Source organism: Apteryx rowi, unplaced genomic scaffold, assembly GCF_003343035.1.
Source record: "Apteryx rowi isolate R43461 unplaced genomic scaffold, aptRow1 scaffold_34, whole genome shotgun sequence".
Lineage (NCBI taxonomy): Eukaryota > Metazoa > Chordata > Aves > Apterygiformes > Apterygidae > Apteryx > Apteryx rowi.
Window position 1 is genome coordinate 46,066 of NW_020449863.1, and position 16,532 is coordinate 62,597.

The 16,532-nt window shown below is 45.0% G+C and overlaps 1 protein-coding gene across 6 annotated transcripts in view; it reads right to left on the bottom strand.

Annotated features, from left to right (window-relative positions):
* Nucleotides 1-16,520, bottom strand: part of VASH2 (vasohibin 2) — a 40,781-nt gene extending 24,261 nt beyond the window's left edge. Inside the window, exons 1-4 of one of the 6 annotated variants that reach the window (XM_026072284.1) lie at nt 16,366-16,520; nt 9,080-9,168; nt 6,356-6,412; nt 27-101 (exon numbers count right to left, since the gene is read on the bottom strand). In XM_026072284.1, the coding sequence (XP_025928069.1) occupies nt 27-101; nt 6,356-6,412; nt 9,080-9,168; nt 16,366-16,446 (302 nt within the window). In that variant the 5' untranslated portion in view covers nt 16,447-16,520. Of the gene's footprint in view, nt 1-26; nt 102-190; nt 505-5,396; nt 5,455-6,355; nt 6,413-9,079; nt 9,169-11,242; nt 11,315-11,716; nt 11,741-16,365 lie in introns of those variants that run through there. The other 5 variants (XM_026072285.1, XM_026072281.1, XM_026072280.1 and 2 more) reach the window with 5 other exon arrangements.
* Between the last annotated feature and the right edge of the window lie 12 nt (nt 16,521-16,532).

Genomic DNA, 16,532 nt, shown 5'->3' on the forward strand with positions numbered 1-16,532 from the left:
CAAGACACAGACACATGAAAGGATACATCCCCAGGATAACTGCTTCAAGGCATTTGATAGGTAAAGACTCCCTGGTCATTTCTCTTGCTGTCTCCATTAACCTAGGATGGAAACAAAAAGGTTTTCAGTCCTTTCAGTCAGAACATTGACAGGAATCAAAGGGTCCTCACTTGGACCAAGAACCAGATACCTCTGGTTCTCATCTTAGGAAATGACAGTGAACATGATTCTCCTCTTCAGTGACTTGCCAGAGCCCTGTTGACTTCTGGAGGATAACTGAAAAAATAAATGGGAGTTTGGCACCCCAGTGCCTTCCATGCCTTGACAAAGGACTGGAAAAACACAGTGCTCTCTGCCTTCCTCAGGAACTCCATATGAGCAGACTATAACACAACACCTTGCTGAGCTGCAAGATGATAATTGTGCAAGCTCACACATCAGGACCAATTTAGCTCATTTCTAAAACACCCCTGGCTCTCCTCTGGAAAAAACAGAGGAGGGGAAGGTTACATGGCCAAGTTCCCCCTTCCCCCTTGAGCCTATGGCTATAGGTACAGACAGGATAGAGTAATTTAAAGTAGGGCTAGCGTTTTTTACTGAGGTCTACTCTGCAGAAAGCACTAACAGCACCGACACTGCACATCACTGCAAACTGGGCTATCATCTTGCCACTGCTGCCCCTTTCCAATAGACAGGGAAAATGGTTTAAAAAAAATAAATAAACCAGAATTTCCTACAGGAATGCAGAAAACCACATATCCCCAAGATCTTGGCAAGTCCACAAAGTTTAGTTACAATATGGACCCCGTCTTTGAAGTAGTCTTAGCTATCAGGGACAACAATGTGACAAGAAACCAGCAGTCTAATCTCAGCTCAGCTGAAAAAGGGCTGTCTTGCCAGACCTCTGACACTGTACCATCAGCCATAAAGGACCCCTATTCCTTTTTATAAAACAAACAAAAAATGAAACACACAACCAAAATAACACACAGCTGCACACCAACACACTACAYACTCCCTCTGGAAGGAGACAAAAAGAGGCCAGAGGAAGGAGTCAGATTTAATGGTAACCAAAAAGCTAAAAAACAAAACAAAGGGCAAGTTTTATTTTGAAGTCCTTTCTAACCCTACCTTTTYCCCAAAAATAACTTGGTAAAGAGATCCCTGCACTAAGGAAACACTAAACAATAAAAATCTTTGTACTAGAGATGATGATAAAAATATGCATCTCATACCATTAGAGTTCTATTTTTCTCCACTAATTCACCTATCTTATGCATTTTAAACCTTATATTCAGTGCAAATGGCAATACAGCTTGCTGTGTTATTACTGCCTGTCACAGTGATTCTGTACCCAATTTACCCAAGTTAGAAATTATCTTTTCATTTGTAAACAACAGCCCTTTACACTCCGCCTGCAGTGCAGAGGACAAACTGGAGCTAGTCTGCCTCCTACACGCTCACAATCAGCAATAGAAATTCCCCACTGGAAGCAAGTAACAACTGTGGCAAGTGCACACAATGGGGCCCCTTCATCTCCCCCACAGTGGCTCCTTAGTGCTAGACAGAGCAATAGCTGCTGCAAAATTTCATGTCAGCCAGGAAGAGTAGTACGTGAGGAAAATTCACAGGAGATATCCACAAACAACAAGATCCACTGAATTTCTTAACTTTTAACTTCAGGAAAAAAAATGTCACAGTTCTAAGTGTGGCAGAGCACTGTATCAGAGGCAGGAAAAAGCTTAAGTTGCAGAGTTTCAAGTCATTTATAGTATGGTGAAAGGCACCAATAGGAGATAAAGGAGCTACAAAACAGCAGAGCAGCTACTGTTATCTTGAATCTTATCAATACAAGTTTGTTTCAATGGCAAAAGCACTTCTACCACATGCTGAATGTAGCAGCAGATCTGTAACATTCTCCCTTTGTGTGAGAAAGCAGCAGCAGATGTTCAAATGCCTTCTTGAGTCTRTTGTCTGGCAATGGTATGAGCCAATTTTTCTTTACAGCTCCATCAGGGTTCTTTAATAACATGGTGTGTRCAAACAGTATTTTTTTCTTCCATATTATTCAGTTGCATAATTCCCACGACGGCTTCTATTGCAACTGATTATCCATTATATTTGCAGTCACAGAATTCGTCCATCTTTACAGAATAGCTTCTGAGCTGTAATTTCTCAAAGCCCCTAGACTCTACCCAAACATCAGTTTTTCCTAGAATCACCAAATCATTGAGGTTGGAAGGGACCTCTGGAGATCATCTAGTCCAACCCCCCCTGCTCAAGCAGGTCACCTAGAGCACATTTCCCAGGACCCTGTCCAGATGGCTTTTGAATATCTCCAAGCATGGAGACTCCAAGAACTCTCTGGGCAACCTGTTCATGCTTTGTCACCCTCCCAGTAAAGAAGTTTTTCCTCACGTTCAGACAGAGCTTTCTGTGTTTCAGTTTGTGCCCGTTGCCTCCCATCCTATCGCTGGGCACCACTGAGAAGAGTCTGGCTCCATCCTCTTGACACCCTCCCTTCAGATACTTATACGCATTGATCCCCCCTCAGTCTTCTCTTCTGCAGGCTGAAGAGTCCCAGCTCTCTCAGCCTTTCCTCATATTAGAGATGCTCCAGTCCCTCCATCATCTTAGTAAGCCCTTCACTGGACTCATTCCAGGAGCTCCATGTCTCTTGTTCTGGGGAACCCAGCACTGGACACAGTACTCCAGGTGTGGCCTAACCAGGGCTGAGTAGAGGGGGAGGATCACCTCCCTGGACCAATAGGTCCAGTCACAGGTCCAGCTGATCAATTCACAATTAACTGCAGGGAACAGCACAACTCCACACTTATTTAGATCCTCCCCAGTTACTTTGTGCAGGACAGAGATATTTGTTCCTCATTTGTGGCTCAAATCTGTGTCCTAGCATAGAAGCTTGTAGAGAGTTCATAGCTCATCATAAAGCCAGTAACACAAGTTTGTTGGTGTTTATTAAATAGCTATAGACATTACTAAATCCCCATAAATACATTTTTTCAGAAGCTCTTACAGGATTCGTGCTTAGGAGTTTTAAAGAATGACAATTTTAGTTAAAGGTGCCAATTTTTATCAGAATGGTTGTACCAGCAAAAATTGTAATGTAGTTTTTGTCAGCATGATCCTGTACGGGAAGGAAAAACAGACCTATCAGTGAATGTTTGAAACGCTCATATCACGTACATACACATATTATGCATAAAGCAGCAGAACTCCATACGGTGAACTTTACTTCTCTAGTATAAAAGGGTACATCACTAAGACTATACTAAGCACATTGTCCTGGGACAAGATACCTGTATATTATACCGGCAAAGCACTCCTAAGTGGATCTAGTTTACCTGTAATTCTGGATTTTGTGCAAGTACAGCAAACCCAGGCAAGATAAGACCCATTTTCAGAAGCAGTTTGCCAGTATAACAGGGACAACATAGTTTGTTCAGTGACATCTCTACTACCCTGACTTACAAAGCTATGTCAACAGAAATCTAACAATTTCRAAAGTGTTATCTCTAGTCTAGACAAATCCAAAGGGTGTCTGGCAGTCTAGATGCAAGTTGATAGCTAACAGTGACTTTTTCCTCAACAGAGATTTTAAATATTGAATCATGTCAAGCCTGTCTCCCTTAATGTTATGTGTCACCTATAGATAATTTAGGCTCTTCTTCCTAAGCCCAGTCAGGCATTTTTATTCCCTCATGGATCACACTGACACTGATAGCAAATCCCCATAATATCTAGTCCTCCCTCCATAATAGAAATGCTCATTAATATGCCCCAGCTGTTTTAGGACATTTTCACATGAATTTATGAATATTCAATTTTCATCTAGCACCCAACTTGTTTGTGTCCAGACATCGCTCTTTTGAAGAAAGGCAGCCAAAGATATTGTAATACTTTCATTAGCTCCAAGCCTTTATAATACCAAATAAGCAAAATGTTTAATATCAATAAACCAAGGATCTTGGAACAACCTCCACTTCCAAGAGTCAGGGAAAAGTGAAGGCACTCAGCATCTTGCTGGATTGACTTGCTAATACAAACTTGGTCTTGCAGGTGCACTGCTGTGTTATTCAACCAGCAAGAGTGAGAAATCCTATACTCTTCCTGCACCATTCCCTAGACTGGGATCAAGGCCTTGGCTAATAACAACAAGAGCAACAAATGACAGAGGCTATTGGCAGCATTTGAAGGAACTCCAGCATTCCTGCTCCCAGTGCAGTTCTCTCCTAGACTACAGTGAGGTTTGGTGAGGATGCTGGAACAGCTCTCTCATTTCACTCTTCTCCCTCCCCAGATATCGCTTACTGCTCAGCAGCATGCACGGCCATTCACACACCACAGCAGATTTGTCAAAAGTAACCCTTGTTGTCTCAGCACAAGAAGCCTGTTGTTACTGTGCTAGAAGTTATAAAACATCTTCCAGACAAACTCCTCCAGCTTATGGTTCACATGCCAGGCACCAGCACACAACAAAGTGGCTCAAAGACACAGTTCAGATTTCTTGCAAAACAGGACACCTCCTAGGGAAAAAAATAAAAAATAAAATTGCAGGTGTGGGTGTTTTTTAAACTCTGATGAARAATAGACTAGCAGGTAGAGAAAAAAAATCACCAAGAACAACTGCACATGGATATCCTCAGCTGGTGCAAACAGATAGCCATATATCTCAGCTCAGACCCAAGAGGATATAGAAAGGCCTTTAAAAACCTACAGGAAGATCAAAATGTTATTCACCTTTTCACAGCTGGGGAAACAGACAGCATAAGCTCTCCAGCCCCACTGTAATATGACAGATTTGGGGCTGTTAAGTATGCTTTTAACAGCTTCACTACTCTTAGCACTGGTAACTTCTAATCCATTATGCCAAGAAGCAAACAAGGACAGGCAAAAATTAATGGATTTAATGCTACGCATGTCCAACATATGCCAGGTGGAGGCAACTGTGCCTGACAAATTGCCAGCACGGCCCCTAGACATTAGACCATTTTCAAGTGCACTCTCAGTAACTCTGCAGAAGTCATGTCACCACACAGTCACTCACAAAAAGGAACACAAAAAGGAGAGAAGTCAAATAAGAGTTCCCAAGCTACAAATACTAAGGCAGGTAAATAGGGGAAATGTGACCACTTGGAAGAGGATCCAAAGGCACAGGTGCATCTCCAGAGGTAAGCATTACATCAGTTCACTTCCAGGAAGAAGTACAGTCCTCTTAAGCCAGACCTTTACCAAGCTCAGGAGAACACGAACCTTTCAAGCAGTAAATTCTGAACAAAATCCATTTTCATCCTCTATTTCCTTAGAAAAGGGTAATGGGAAGAAATTTAAAAATGAGTGACCAGCATGAAAATTGCTTTAAGCTTCTGTAAACTCACCCATCGCTCAAGGCACAAGATTTCTTCTAAAAATGTTCCACCTGGCAGTCAGCAAAAACTACATAAAGAAAAGGAGTGTGAAAGACTGCTGTCAGCAAGGTGAAAATCTGAAGTCTAGAGCTGTGATGGGAACTGGAGTTTACAGCGACAGACCATTAGATTAACAACAGACTGCTGGGGAGAAAGAGAGACAGCACAAACCACAGGAGTAATTACACTCTGCTTATCTAAATATCCCCCTAAGTAAAAGCATGATGTTGTCAGCATCACTTCCTGCCCTAATCTGTCAAGTTACTGGGTCCTGTTAAAGCGCTGTCATAATTATGAGGCAGTTCTTACATGCCAGGGATCCCAGCTCTGGTGCCAGGCTCCCTTCACACGCATTTATACTTGTATTGCACATTTCATTGTCAAAGCATGAATCGACCACATGGAAGAAACAGCAAGATGAGCAGCAAGAGAGAAGCAAGGCCACAGTCTTAAATGATTCATCATGATCCTCCAGGGGAAAGGACTGAGCCCAAGACAAGATCAAAACCCCTGTAGCATTTTGCACAGTTGATCTCTTCCTATCATCAGCAAAGGACATTACACCACAGCTAGAATGTCAGCACTTACACAGTTTCCATAAAAACACCCTGGTGCTCCCAACCGAACACCAACAGGCAGAGACAGTTTTTCCAATGATGTACGTTCAGCTTTGGCCTGCGGCTATGCAGGTGCTCCCACAGGGTTGCTGAGGGAGACCCACTTGCTGGCTCTCAGTGGGTCCATTTGCCACCTGGCAGCAGGAAGGGACCCTCCTTGCAAAGGCAGTAATACGTACAGTTTGGCCTTGCCAAGGCAGCCTGTGGCACCGGTGAGACAGCCCTCCCATGCCACAGCGCTACATTGCTTCATGCCAGCTGACTGCCTTCGCTGTTTATCTGGGACACTGCACCACGTCTAGAGACACTTACCCACTTAGAGGCCTGTTTTTTCTGATCTCAAAGAACTGAGTTCCTGTGTGATTGTATCTGAATTTTGTCTGTTAAGGGAAAGCAATGTACGAAACAGTCAATAAAATAAAGCTCAAAAGATGAATTTTAGTTCTGATTTCCTATTGAAAAATAAAACAAGCAGTAAAAGCTATTAATTCTCACCACAGAAATGAAACACTGGTACGTGAAACAAACAGTTAAGTGTTTTGCCTTTACATGGAAAACAAAAACAAAACAACCAGCATTAGGTGGAAAGTCAAGCAAAAAAGGTCATTAGTCTAATACTAATTATAACATACTAATACTAATTCAGCTTGGCATTTGATGATTGTGAATTCTCTTCTCCTCCAAGTCCCACTCTCTTTTTGGTTATGCCAGAGTTTGAAAAAAGTCTCCCCTTCAGGCAAGATAAAGCATTTATAGTCTACCCAAACCAATCAACATCATTCATCATTTGAAAGAACTGACTTACTTTATTAATTTTAAACTCAGACACATAGACCAACAGCACAGCGGGTACATCCATTTACATCTAGGAACTATAAATCATTCTCTAAAAAAATACAATACCCTTAAAATGTAAATAACTAGTGCAACACAAGGGCATCAGTTAACAATACAAGCACAGGTGAAAAGTTCATCAAAGGATGCCAGAGGACAGTCACCTGACAACCAAATGTCAGCACCACTTGACTAGGACTACAAGCTAACACACAGCAGCAGCATTAGCACAAGCAGCCTCTTCCCTGCTCTGCAAGCATAGCTGTTCAAGCATCAACACAGTAAAGCAGACCAGAGAACAGATCCAGTCAGGAAAAAGCGGGACGGGGAGGGGTTTGGGGACTGGGAGGGGCAAAGCCCATGCACTTATTTTTGCTGGGTTATTTTCTAGCTGAATCAGTTCCCATCACAACCACGGTAACATTTATACCAGTAGAACTAAGGTGGCAATACCAGTGCAGAAGCAGGTGACTCTGCAGAGGCAAAGGATGCCTAGCAAGGCATAAATAGCACAGTTGCTGACTATAACTATGGCCTAAATAAACCTTCAAATCATATCAGGCACCTGGATGTTCAGAAGTTATCTCAACTGGAGTTCAGAGTTCTCCAGAAATAACATTTTCCTTCCTGTCTTTGAAGCTTAATTACTGTGGCCCTTTCACAGAGTGCTCTGAACAAAATACATAGCCTCTTTCAGCCCTCAAAGGACACCAAGACCCTGTTCCCCAACCCCAAACTTTGAAGCCTTTTTGAATACAGATCTAAACCCCATGTCTAAGGCCTGTTTCTACTACCTACCAGAACACAGGATTTCAAGACCACTACAAAAGAAATGAATTTGAGCTCCACAGGACAGGGTCTCCTCTCCAGTCCAACACCACTCCCATGATGAACAAGCTGAGCAGCAAGCCTCTTGTCCTTCCTGAGTGGCCAACGTGCAGCAGAGAAATGCCTTGTCCAGCACTAGCCATCTGTGGAGCAGGCTGGCTCTGGCCTTCTTCCCAGGGTCAGCTGCTGGCACTTTGATCCCAACCACCACTCTGGCAAGCAAAAGGCTCCTGCAATTTCTGGATGCTCTTCCATCAACCACCCATACCTTTTCCTTATCCCTACCAGGACTTCACTCTTTCCACCATTCACTGCTCCTCCCCACAGACCCTCTCCAAAAAAAAAAAAAAAAAAAANAAAAAAAAAAAAAAAAAAAAGGAGGGGAGCAGGGAAAGTTTAGAGAAAGGTAAATGGAAGAGCAGCCAGTTCAGCATTTGGGCCAGCAATAATTTCTTCTGACATTATCTGTAAGCAATGGAAGCACTCAGGTATTAGGTGTGGAGAAGCAATGGAGCTGTGGCAGCAGGGAGTGGGGAGGCTGGATGGATAATGCACAGCTCTGATTAAACTCTCAAATGATTTGGGGCATTTAGAAGTAGACCTCCCTTGTTATCTGCTCTGCCTCCTCAAACACACAGCTTCTCCCAGAGGCTGGGCTCTCGGTCTCAGGGTGGAACAGAGGCCTCTCCTCCGAGACCTCTCTCTCCTTCTCCCTCCCACTGTTCTTGTTTTCTCATGGAGAGCGCAAGGCTCATTATGTGCTTCAGAAGGGGCTCAAAAATGAGAGGAAAAAAAAAAGGAAACCCCCAGTCAGTTCCATCCACCCCCGTGTTATGGGGGAGACCACCCACCTTCAGAGCCAGGATGGCTGACTATGCCCCTCCTATCCCAATGACAAGCATCCCTCATAAGCTGGGAATGTAACCAGCAAGTTCAGTCCTCAGGGAGCCGTTAAAGGCTGCCAGTGCACAGAGAGAAAGGGTTTGCAACAACAGTAGCTCTCTCTTAATTGCTTTATGAGGAGATGCCGTAATATTCCTCCAGGCACCACAATCTGATCATAACAGCCTCATAAATCAACTTCAAAATGAACATTTCTATTATTATAGAAACGTCACTTCAGTTAAACTCTTCGGTATCATTTAAAGGTAATTACACAACCCAGTGAATTGCTGTGACAAGCTCAGTGCTGTCGGTGCTACCACAAATCTTTAGCTGTGCTGAAAGAGGAGCCTTCTCACTCCTGAACAAAGCCCAGCCCTTGCAACTGGTGGATCAGTGCTTCAGTAAATCCCCCATTAATTCATTAGGCTGCACTCCACACCGGGCACAAGGCAGCCTTCTCTCTGGAGGCCACACACTCAAGAAGGATACTGCAGCATCTTCATGTAGGTCTGTATTGCCTGAAGCCATTCTGGGACAGACATGGAGAGCTTGTAGTTTGGCACTGGTGGCACTGAAGGCTGGACACAAGGAAAAACAAAGAGGTTAGACAGTTACCGCTCCCTGCAGTGCAGATAAGTGATTTACTTGGGCAAAGACATGTGCTTAGCACAATACAACATAGCAGCACAGATGGCTCGAACCCCACAAACTCAAGCAACAGACAAAATCACTCTGCTTCCAATATGGACCGTCCGTGCACTGAGTTAGCCTGATTTCCGCTGAAATGACGAGACCAGGACAGGCCCCAGCCACGGCTGCCATGAGGAGCACAGCTGCCAATGTTCCTTGAACATCACCCTAGGCTGACAGGCAAGCTAGCACAGAAGCCAAATACTTTGTATCTTTTCCCCTAGTAAAAATAATTCAGAAGAGCAGAGTCCCACCCAGTGCTGGCTTCATCATCCTTCCCCCTCCCACCCTCCCAAAAATTCATTTCAATTCTAATTTTTGGTTTCCTCAACTACAAGAGAAAGAGATAAAAGGAGAGAAGAGTCTTGGACAGCATAATTTTCCAGTTGCTGCTATGAACACCATGCTCGCCAGCCACAACAGGCTGCCACAGATCCAAGCTAAGGCTGCAAAACCAGGGATGACATGGCAGCTTGACGATCACCTGGGACTGAGACATCTAATGATATCGAGACATCTAATGATATCGGCTGGCACCTTAATGTGATTTTTCAAAAATCCCATATGACATCTGCTTATGCCTAAGTACCTTAAGAAGCCTGGCCCTCAATCCATATTTAATCCTCATAGCTAGGTGGTTCCTTAGCCTATAACCCCGCAAGGAAGGAGCAGGGCCTTGCCATAAGCACCCTGATTTTAGGGGCAAGGCTGCAAAATACATAGCTGGCATATGTCAAAATAGGCAGTATGGCTGGGGAGCAGGGGGTGAAGCAATAAAGCCAAAGCCCTGAGAGAAATACCACGGCAGCAGCCAGTATTACTTGGCCTCATGAGCTTGCAAACCAATGGGCAATCTAATCCTGGGGAGCTTAGTGCACTCACTGCTACACAAATATTATAGCACTTTTGTTGTGTTCTGTCAAAGCAGCCACAGCTTACTCCCTAAAGTCCTTCAGAAATGGGGATAGGCTAGCCCTAAGCTTCAATTTGCAGATTATGAAACAAAAACCACTGCTCTGAAGATACTAAATCAACCATTACAGGTAAGAAAAAAAGCAAGTTCACATACTATAGAGCAGTCTCCATTACACAGCCTTTCCTGGACAGAATCCCACCTCACAAACAGTGAGGGGGTTTGGTTTTGCTTTCAGACAACAAAGTACCTATAATCCCAAGGAGATCAAAACCCAATGTTTTAGATACCTACTACAGGCAGACAGTAAATAGGTGTCAGAGAAGGGGAAAACAAAACAAACAGACACTCCTGCATTATTGGCATACAGAAGAGTATTCTAGATGGAAAGGAGACAGATGGCCAGGCCTCCAACATGCCATCATCATTAGCACCACAAGAGAAAAAACTAGTAATTCTGCACACATGGGTTTTCAGTGGTAACAAGTGGAGGTTATTAGCAAGATTCATTAATGTTTCTTAATTACTATTTCCACACATGACCTCTTCAGAGGTAATTTTTCAGTTTCACAAGTTCCTTCCTCTCCCCCCACCCCCAATTGCTCTGATTTGAGTGAAATAATTCTTCGCCTGTCATTCTTGCTGCTAAGAAAGGACTATACTAAAGACACCAGATGGGGCTCAACCTTCACAAGCAGCAAGTAGTTGAAAGAGTGAGTTAAGGTAAGTTTTGCCAGATCCTTCCAGATGAAGTAATTCCTGCTGCTGTTATGCTGATATAAACGCTCCTTTGTTATAAAGGCAAAAATCTACGTTCCTGCATTACACACACATAATACAAAGCACCGGGAGCTGCCCTCCCCCCACAACAACAGGTGACCCAGGCTGCAGAAGCACTTTTAGGAGGATATTACCCATTATCCTTATCCAATCCTCTGTAAAATAAACCCCTGTGCTTGCTGAACTGTGGGGTGTGACCGCGTCCCTTACGGACTGTATCACTGCAGCATGACACAGCCCTCGCTATAATGCCCTGCAGGTGCACTCACAGCGAAGGCTGTGTTTGGACTTGAGCATTTGGTTCTGAAATCTTTTGTTTCCGAGTATTTTTCACACATGTAGGAAGCAGAGTTGAAACAGGATCACTGAGCTAACTTCAGGAGCTTGCAGGTCATCTCAGATGCAGACTAAATGGCTCTAGAAAGCTCCACTTCGAGGCAGCCTGGTAGTTTCAAGCACAAACAAGACAGTCAGTCATGCAAGTGCTGGACACTGGGTCTGCCTTGAACACACTGAAGCCAAAAAATCCAAGCCAGAAACAGTCATGACTTGAAACCACAGCGCAGAGCCCATCTCCGGCCTGGATCACAATCCCTGTATGTTTCTGAGCACTTTCAACTCTTACCTACTCGATCAGGAGCAGAAAGCACTCAGCATGTCCCAAGAGATGCTCTACACCTTCCTTCAAGGACTGGGCATAGTGAAGGAAGTGATAGTTACTAGTTTCCTAATGAAAGGTTTACCTTCGCTTTCCAGCAGCAGGCCACTGTGAGCAGGACAGGGGGGCAGGAGGGGCAGTGCAGAGGGGAAGGTGGCCATGCAGAGGCTGGCAGAGGCAAGGCTCTGCGCACAGCTCAGACCCAGGCTTTGCTGCACCCTCTCCCCAGTTCCCAACTCACAGCCCCATGGGAGCTGCCTCCTCTCCAGGCTGCAGGTCGCTGAGGCCGAGGGCACCACCAGCAGCACCAGACATCTCCCTTCCCTGCCCTACAATTCCTCGGCAGTCACTCTTCCAGCCAGCGCTATAGGCTTTGGGCAGTCACGCAGTAAAAGGATTTGTACCCTTGTATGGTCCAACTCCTTGCAGCTATAAAAAAAAATTAGAGCTTGTTTGATGCAACGCACACAGCAAAGTGCTGCTGGCTGAAAGCCTCTTACAAAAGAGAGCAGAGAGATAAGCAGGAGCACACAAGCTTAATGACAAAACAGCCGGCTCTCCCAGACCTCCCTCCGAGACCACCCAGCTGCCAGGAGGGAGCACTGAGCAAAGCAAACAAGGCCAAGGCCAAGCATGCTAGCTGCTCTCGTGCACTGCCCAAACGCTGCGGCTGGCACACAAAAGAGGGAGGAAGGGTTCCCCCTTCGTGCAGAGCCCTGACAAACCATCACCTTAGCACGTCTATGACTTGCTTTCCCACTCACCTCAGAGGCTGGCTTTGAAGATAAGCGTATCACTGACTGGGGAACGCTCAGGTAAACAGAATGATGGCTTTCTAACAGCTTAAGCATATTCCATCATCATTTGTTAAAGTTACCTTAACAGATCTGCCAAGCCAAGAGGCCCAAGTTTCTTCAGATTTTCAGTTTACAGGGGAAAAACTGACAACATTGGTCTCTTCTTGTGCAGGACAGTTTACTCCTCTCCTCATTCAAGTGCCAGGTAGGGAATGCTTGGCACTACACTGCTAGCCAGGCCAGAGAAGCCAGATGGTGCAGAGCCATTCTCACTCTGTCCAAACAAAACTTATTTTTCCCCCCAAAACCCTCCCAGAAATATTACCAAGGCAGCTCTCCACAGGCCAGCCTATACCATCTGCACACTTACTTCTTAAGTCTCTCTGGTAAAATACCTAAGATCCACTTATTCCTGGAAATGGCCCCACTAAATTGTCTGAGTGATTAGATTGAGTCACATCAGAGCTCTCAAAGACTCACCTGGATTACATGGGTCAATTCCCCACAGTTTGCTTAGGGCAGTGAACTAGTACCACTCAAGGCTGCAACGCTTCAGATTAACATTGCTTAGTACATTTACTGCTACACAAATATTTAGGGTACAGCTCCACAAACATTAGATCCTCAGCATATATTGGGGTTGCTATGATCCCACCACCCCTCCCATTCTCCCTACCAAACACATAGTGAGCAAATTCAGGGAGGAATCCAGCCAAAACTAACCCTGAGGAAAAACAAAAACAAATCCACATCTTGATCCTATCAGCTCCACGAGAGCACCATGAAAAGGGCGGGGTGCGACCACAGAGCCAAAGGGCGAGCTGCAGTCCCCCACAGCAGGCTGCCATGGGGCCACACAGATCTCCCCTCCTTCCAATTCACAAGCACAACTAGCAGCCAGGCTCAACTGCCGGAGGACAGATCCTGGGCACCCAGTCAGCACAGATGGGGAACTAATGCGGCAAAATTTATACCTACAAGCTAAAGAAACACAACGCTGTTACAGCTCCAACGTGATGAGACTAGAGCCCCTTGGCCATTGGTTTGCATCACAGAACAGCAGCGTGCAGTCAGCAAGAGTTTGTAGTGGGATGACAGAACTGCTGAGAGGAAACACAGACACAGCATTACAGATCATGAATTTATAAAGCAAGTGAAATTCAGAGACCAGACAGATTGAAAGACCTTGACCTTGTATCAGTGCTCCTAAGCACTGATAACTCCAGAGACAGCAGAGCTACTGCAGTGCAAGAAGCAGATCTAAACATTTCATTAGAGCTGGAGACCATCCTACGGCTGGACACCATCCTATGGCTGGACTTACTCTGGTCTTAGCTCACCACAGACTTCCCATGTGAACCTCATCTCATACAATTCCACTGTGTCATATTTAACACTAGAAAGCCATCTCCTGCTAGCTCAACCTGCAAGTACTCTCAATGTTACCTAGCATGAATGAAGCTGACATATAGGAGCCCTCAAAGTTGGTGATATTTAATTCATTAAGATCTATAAGCATCTGCAAGACCACAGGCTAGGTAAAGGACTGCACAGGTCTTCTAAACAGAGAACCTCCATCACTCCCAGAGCTCAAGTCAGAAGCCCCAGACGGGGTGACCCTTCAGACTCTGGAATTTGCTCACTCTCAGCCAGATCAGCTATCTGGGAGGACACACCTTTGTTCTCACATAAGCTGCATGTCTTCAGCCTACAGACTCCAGAGCAAGAGAGATGCAGCCCCGCATTCCTGCAATTTGCATTTGTTCCAGTAACAACAACCTTGCTGATAAATCAGGAAGCTACTTACTGCCCTGCATGTGTGATTGCTAGGACTAATACCAAGATGATTAGAGAATCAATTGCAGCTTCCTGGGGAAGGGATGAAAACTGTCTCCCATCACTAGGGATTAAGAACAGATCAGAACCAAAAACGGAGCAGTTGCACACATGACCCTTTCAGCCTCTACCAACTACCAATGCAAACAAATTAAAAGCTACCTTCTCAAACACAGGCACAAGCTAGCAGTTTCTCTCACCGCTCCAGACCAGTATTACCACCTATYTTTTGCAAGGTGCAGCATAACCATCAATAAGGGCCAGTTAAAAAGCTGTTCCTTCATTTAAAGGACAACTTTCCCCTCATATTTCTACTCTGGGCCAAAAGYGACTATTGCAACTTTAGCAGCCCACCATCACTTTGTAGGAAACAAACCTACTCTTAGCATTCACCCACCCCACTGAGCTTTGCTAGCTTTAATGAGGACCAGGCGATCTTCAAACTATCCCCTGATTCTCCAGGCCTCAGGTTTAGCCAGTAAAAGCTAACCAATCAGAGGAGAAACTGGGCCCTTTTGCACTCAGAGAAGCTAATCACTCYGTGATGGGAAGCTTGCTGCTTTCCAATGCTGGAAAAACACAGTACAATTCTTCTACATCAGCTTCCACTGATCAAGAATTAGTCATTCAACTTTTGAAGGAGGAGGAAAATTTGTGAAACCATCCAATGGCTTAATCAAGTAGATTTTAAAACGTTATTCCTCCTACCCAGCTCCAGGACATGCAGCACAGAGTTAGCTTTGTGCTTCAACACTGAAAAAGATGACATCGGCAGTGCTCTTCTCAGCACCCCAGCACACAGCTACATTACCAGGTGGCTGCAGCATGCTAGCATTTGAGCCACAACCATGTCTCTCGCCAGATGCTCTGTCAGTCACCACGAATATTGCAAGTAAAAGTCACATGCTTTGGAGCTGAAAAGCAAGGGAAGGAAATCAAGTCCCCAGCATGTGCATCACTCTCTTGTAATACCAAGCAGATCTTAAGACTGTTCAAATTAGCATAAGCTGGTAATACTGCTGAAACAAGAAATTCTGCCCTCTCCCTGCCCCCAACAGTCCATCTCCACCTCAAGTGTTTGTGCAAGTATGAGAAGAACCACATTAGGGAACTGAAAACAAACCCAGCAAAAACCGATTATTCTTCAGCTGGATTGGTTCCCTCATCCAAACAAAGGCTGGTTCCCATACAAGGGAAGAGGTAAGAGCAGAGAGCACAGAGATGCCACTCTTGCATTTACACTGAACTAAACAGACTACAGAACAGAGACAAAAATCCTTCTTAGCCGGCATCTTATTTGACAAGCGCCTTCACAAGACAACCCTACTCAATATGCTGTCTACTTCTCCGCACACAGAGTTTATCCTTTCAAACCCAAGCAAAAGAACAGGCATATATTCCAGTGACAACCTGAAGTGTGAAAACATTACCGAGACCATCTCATCCCAGTGAGAAAAAGGGATATGATCACACACTGACTTCAGCGATCCCTTCAGATTAATGCTAGTGCATTGGGAGGCACRAATCAAGCTCAAAGTCTGCCAAAGCAGACAAATTAAAGACACTGATCAGTACTGCAGCAGCTGACACAGACACCAAGCAGAGTGCTGAAAAGCCTTGGAATATCAGCAGACAAAAGTATTTTGTTTGCTGGGGGAAAAAAAATAAAAGAGACTCAGGTCAAAAAAAACGTTCAGCAGCTTGTACTGAATAATGTCCTCAATTAAGATAAAAGTGTTTGAAATGAAATGGAATCTTGCAATATACTCATAATGTTTGAGTTTTAAACCCCATATGATGTTTCAGAAGCAAGGTTGTGTTTTAGAAAATGCTCGAGGTCCACAGAACTGGGTGAACGTGCTTTGAATTGGATAAAAATCAAAAAAACACTTAATCAAAAAAGACCTTAGGTATTAAATAATTTTCTGCTTCTTCCTCTCCTCAATAAAAAAAAAAAAGAAACCAACAGTTTTACTCGTACCTCTTTCCCTCTCCCTGCTCACCGCCCAGACACCAGCTCTAGCCCCTCAGCACCCGCCGGCACCACCAGCTTCAGGCGCTCCGCCGCCGGCGCAGCGGGGAGCAGCACCGCGGCACTCACCCGGGCGAGGCGGGCGGCGCTGCGTATGGCCGCCGCCACGGCGCTGCCGTCGGGGTGCACGCGCTCCACGTGCCCCCACATGCGCTCCCAGGTCTGCCCGTCCAGGGGGAAGCCGCTCTTGTTGACGAGGAAGAGCACCCCGCCGTCCCGGTCCTCCTCCTCCGAGC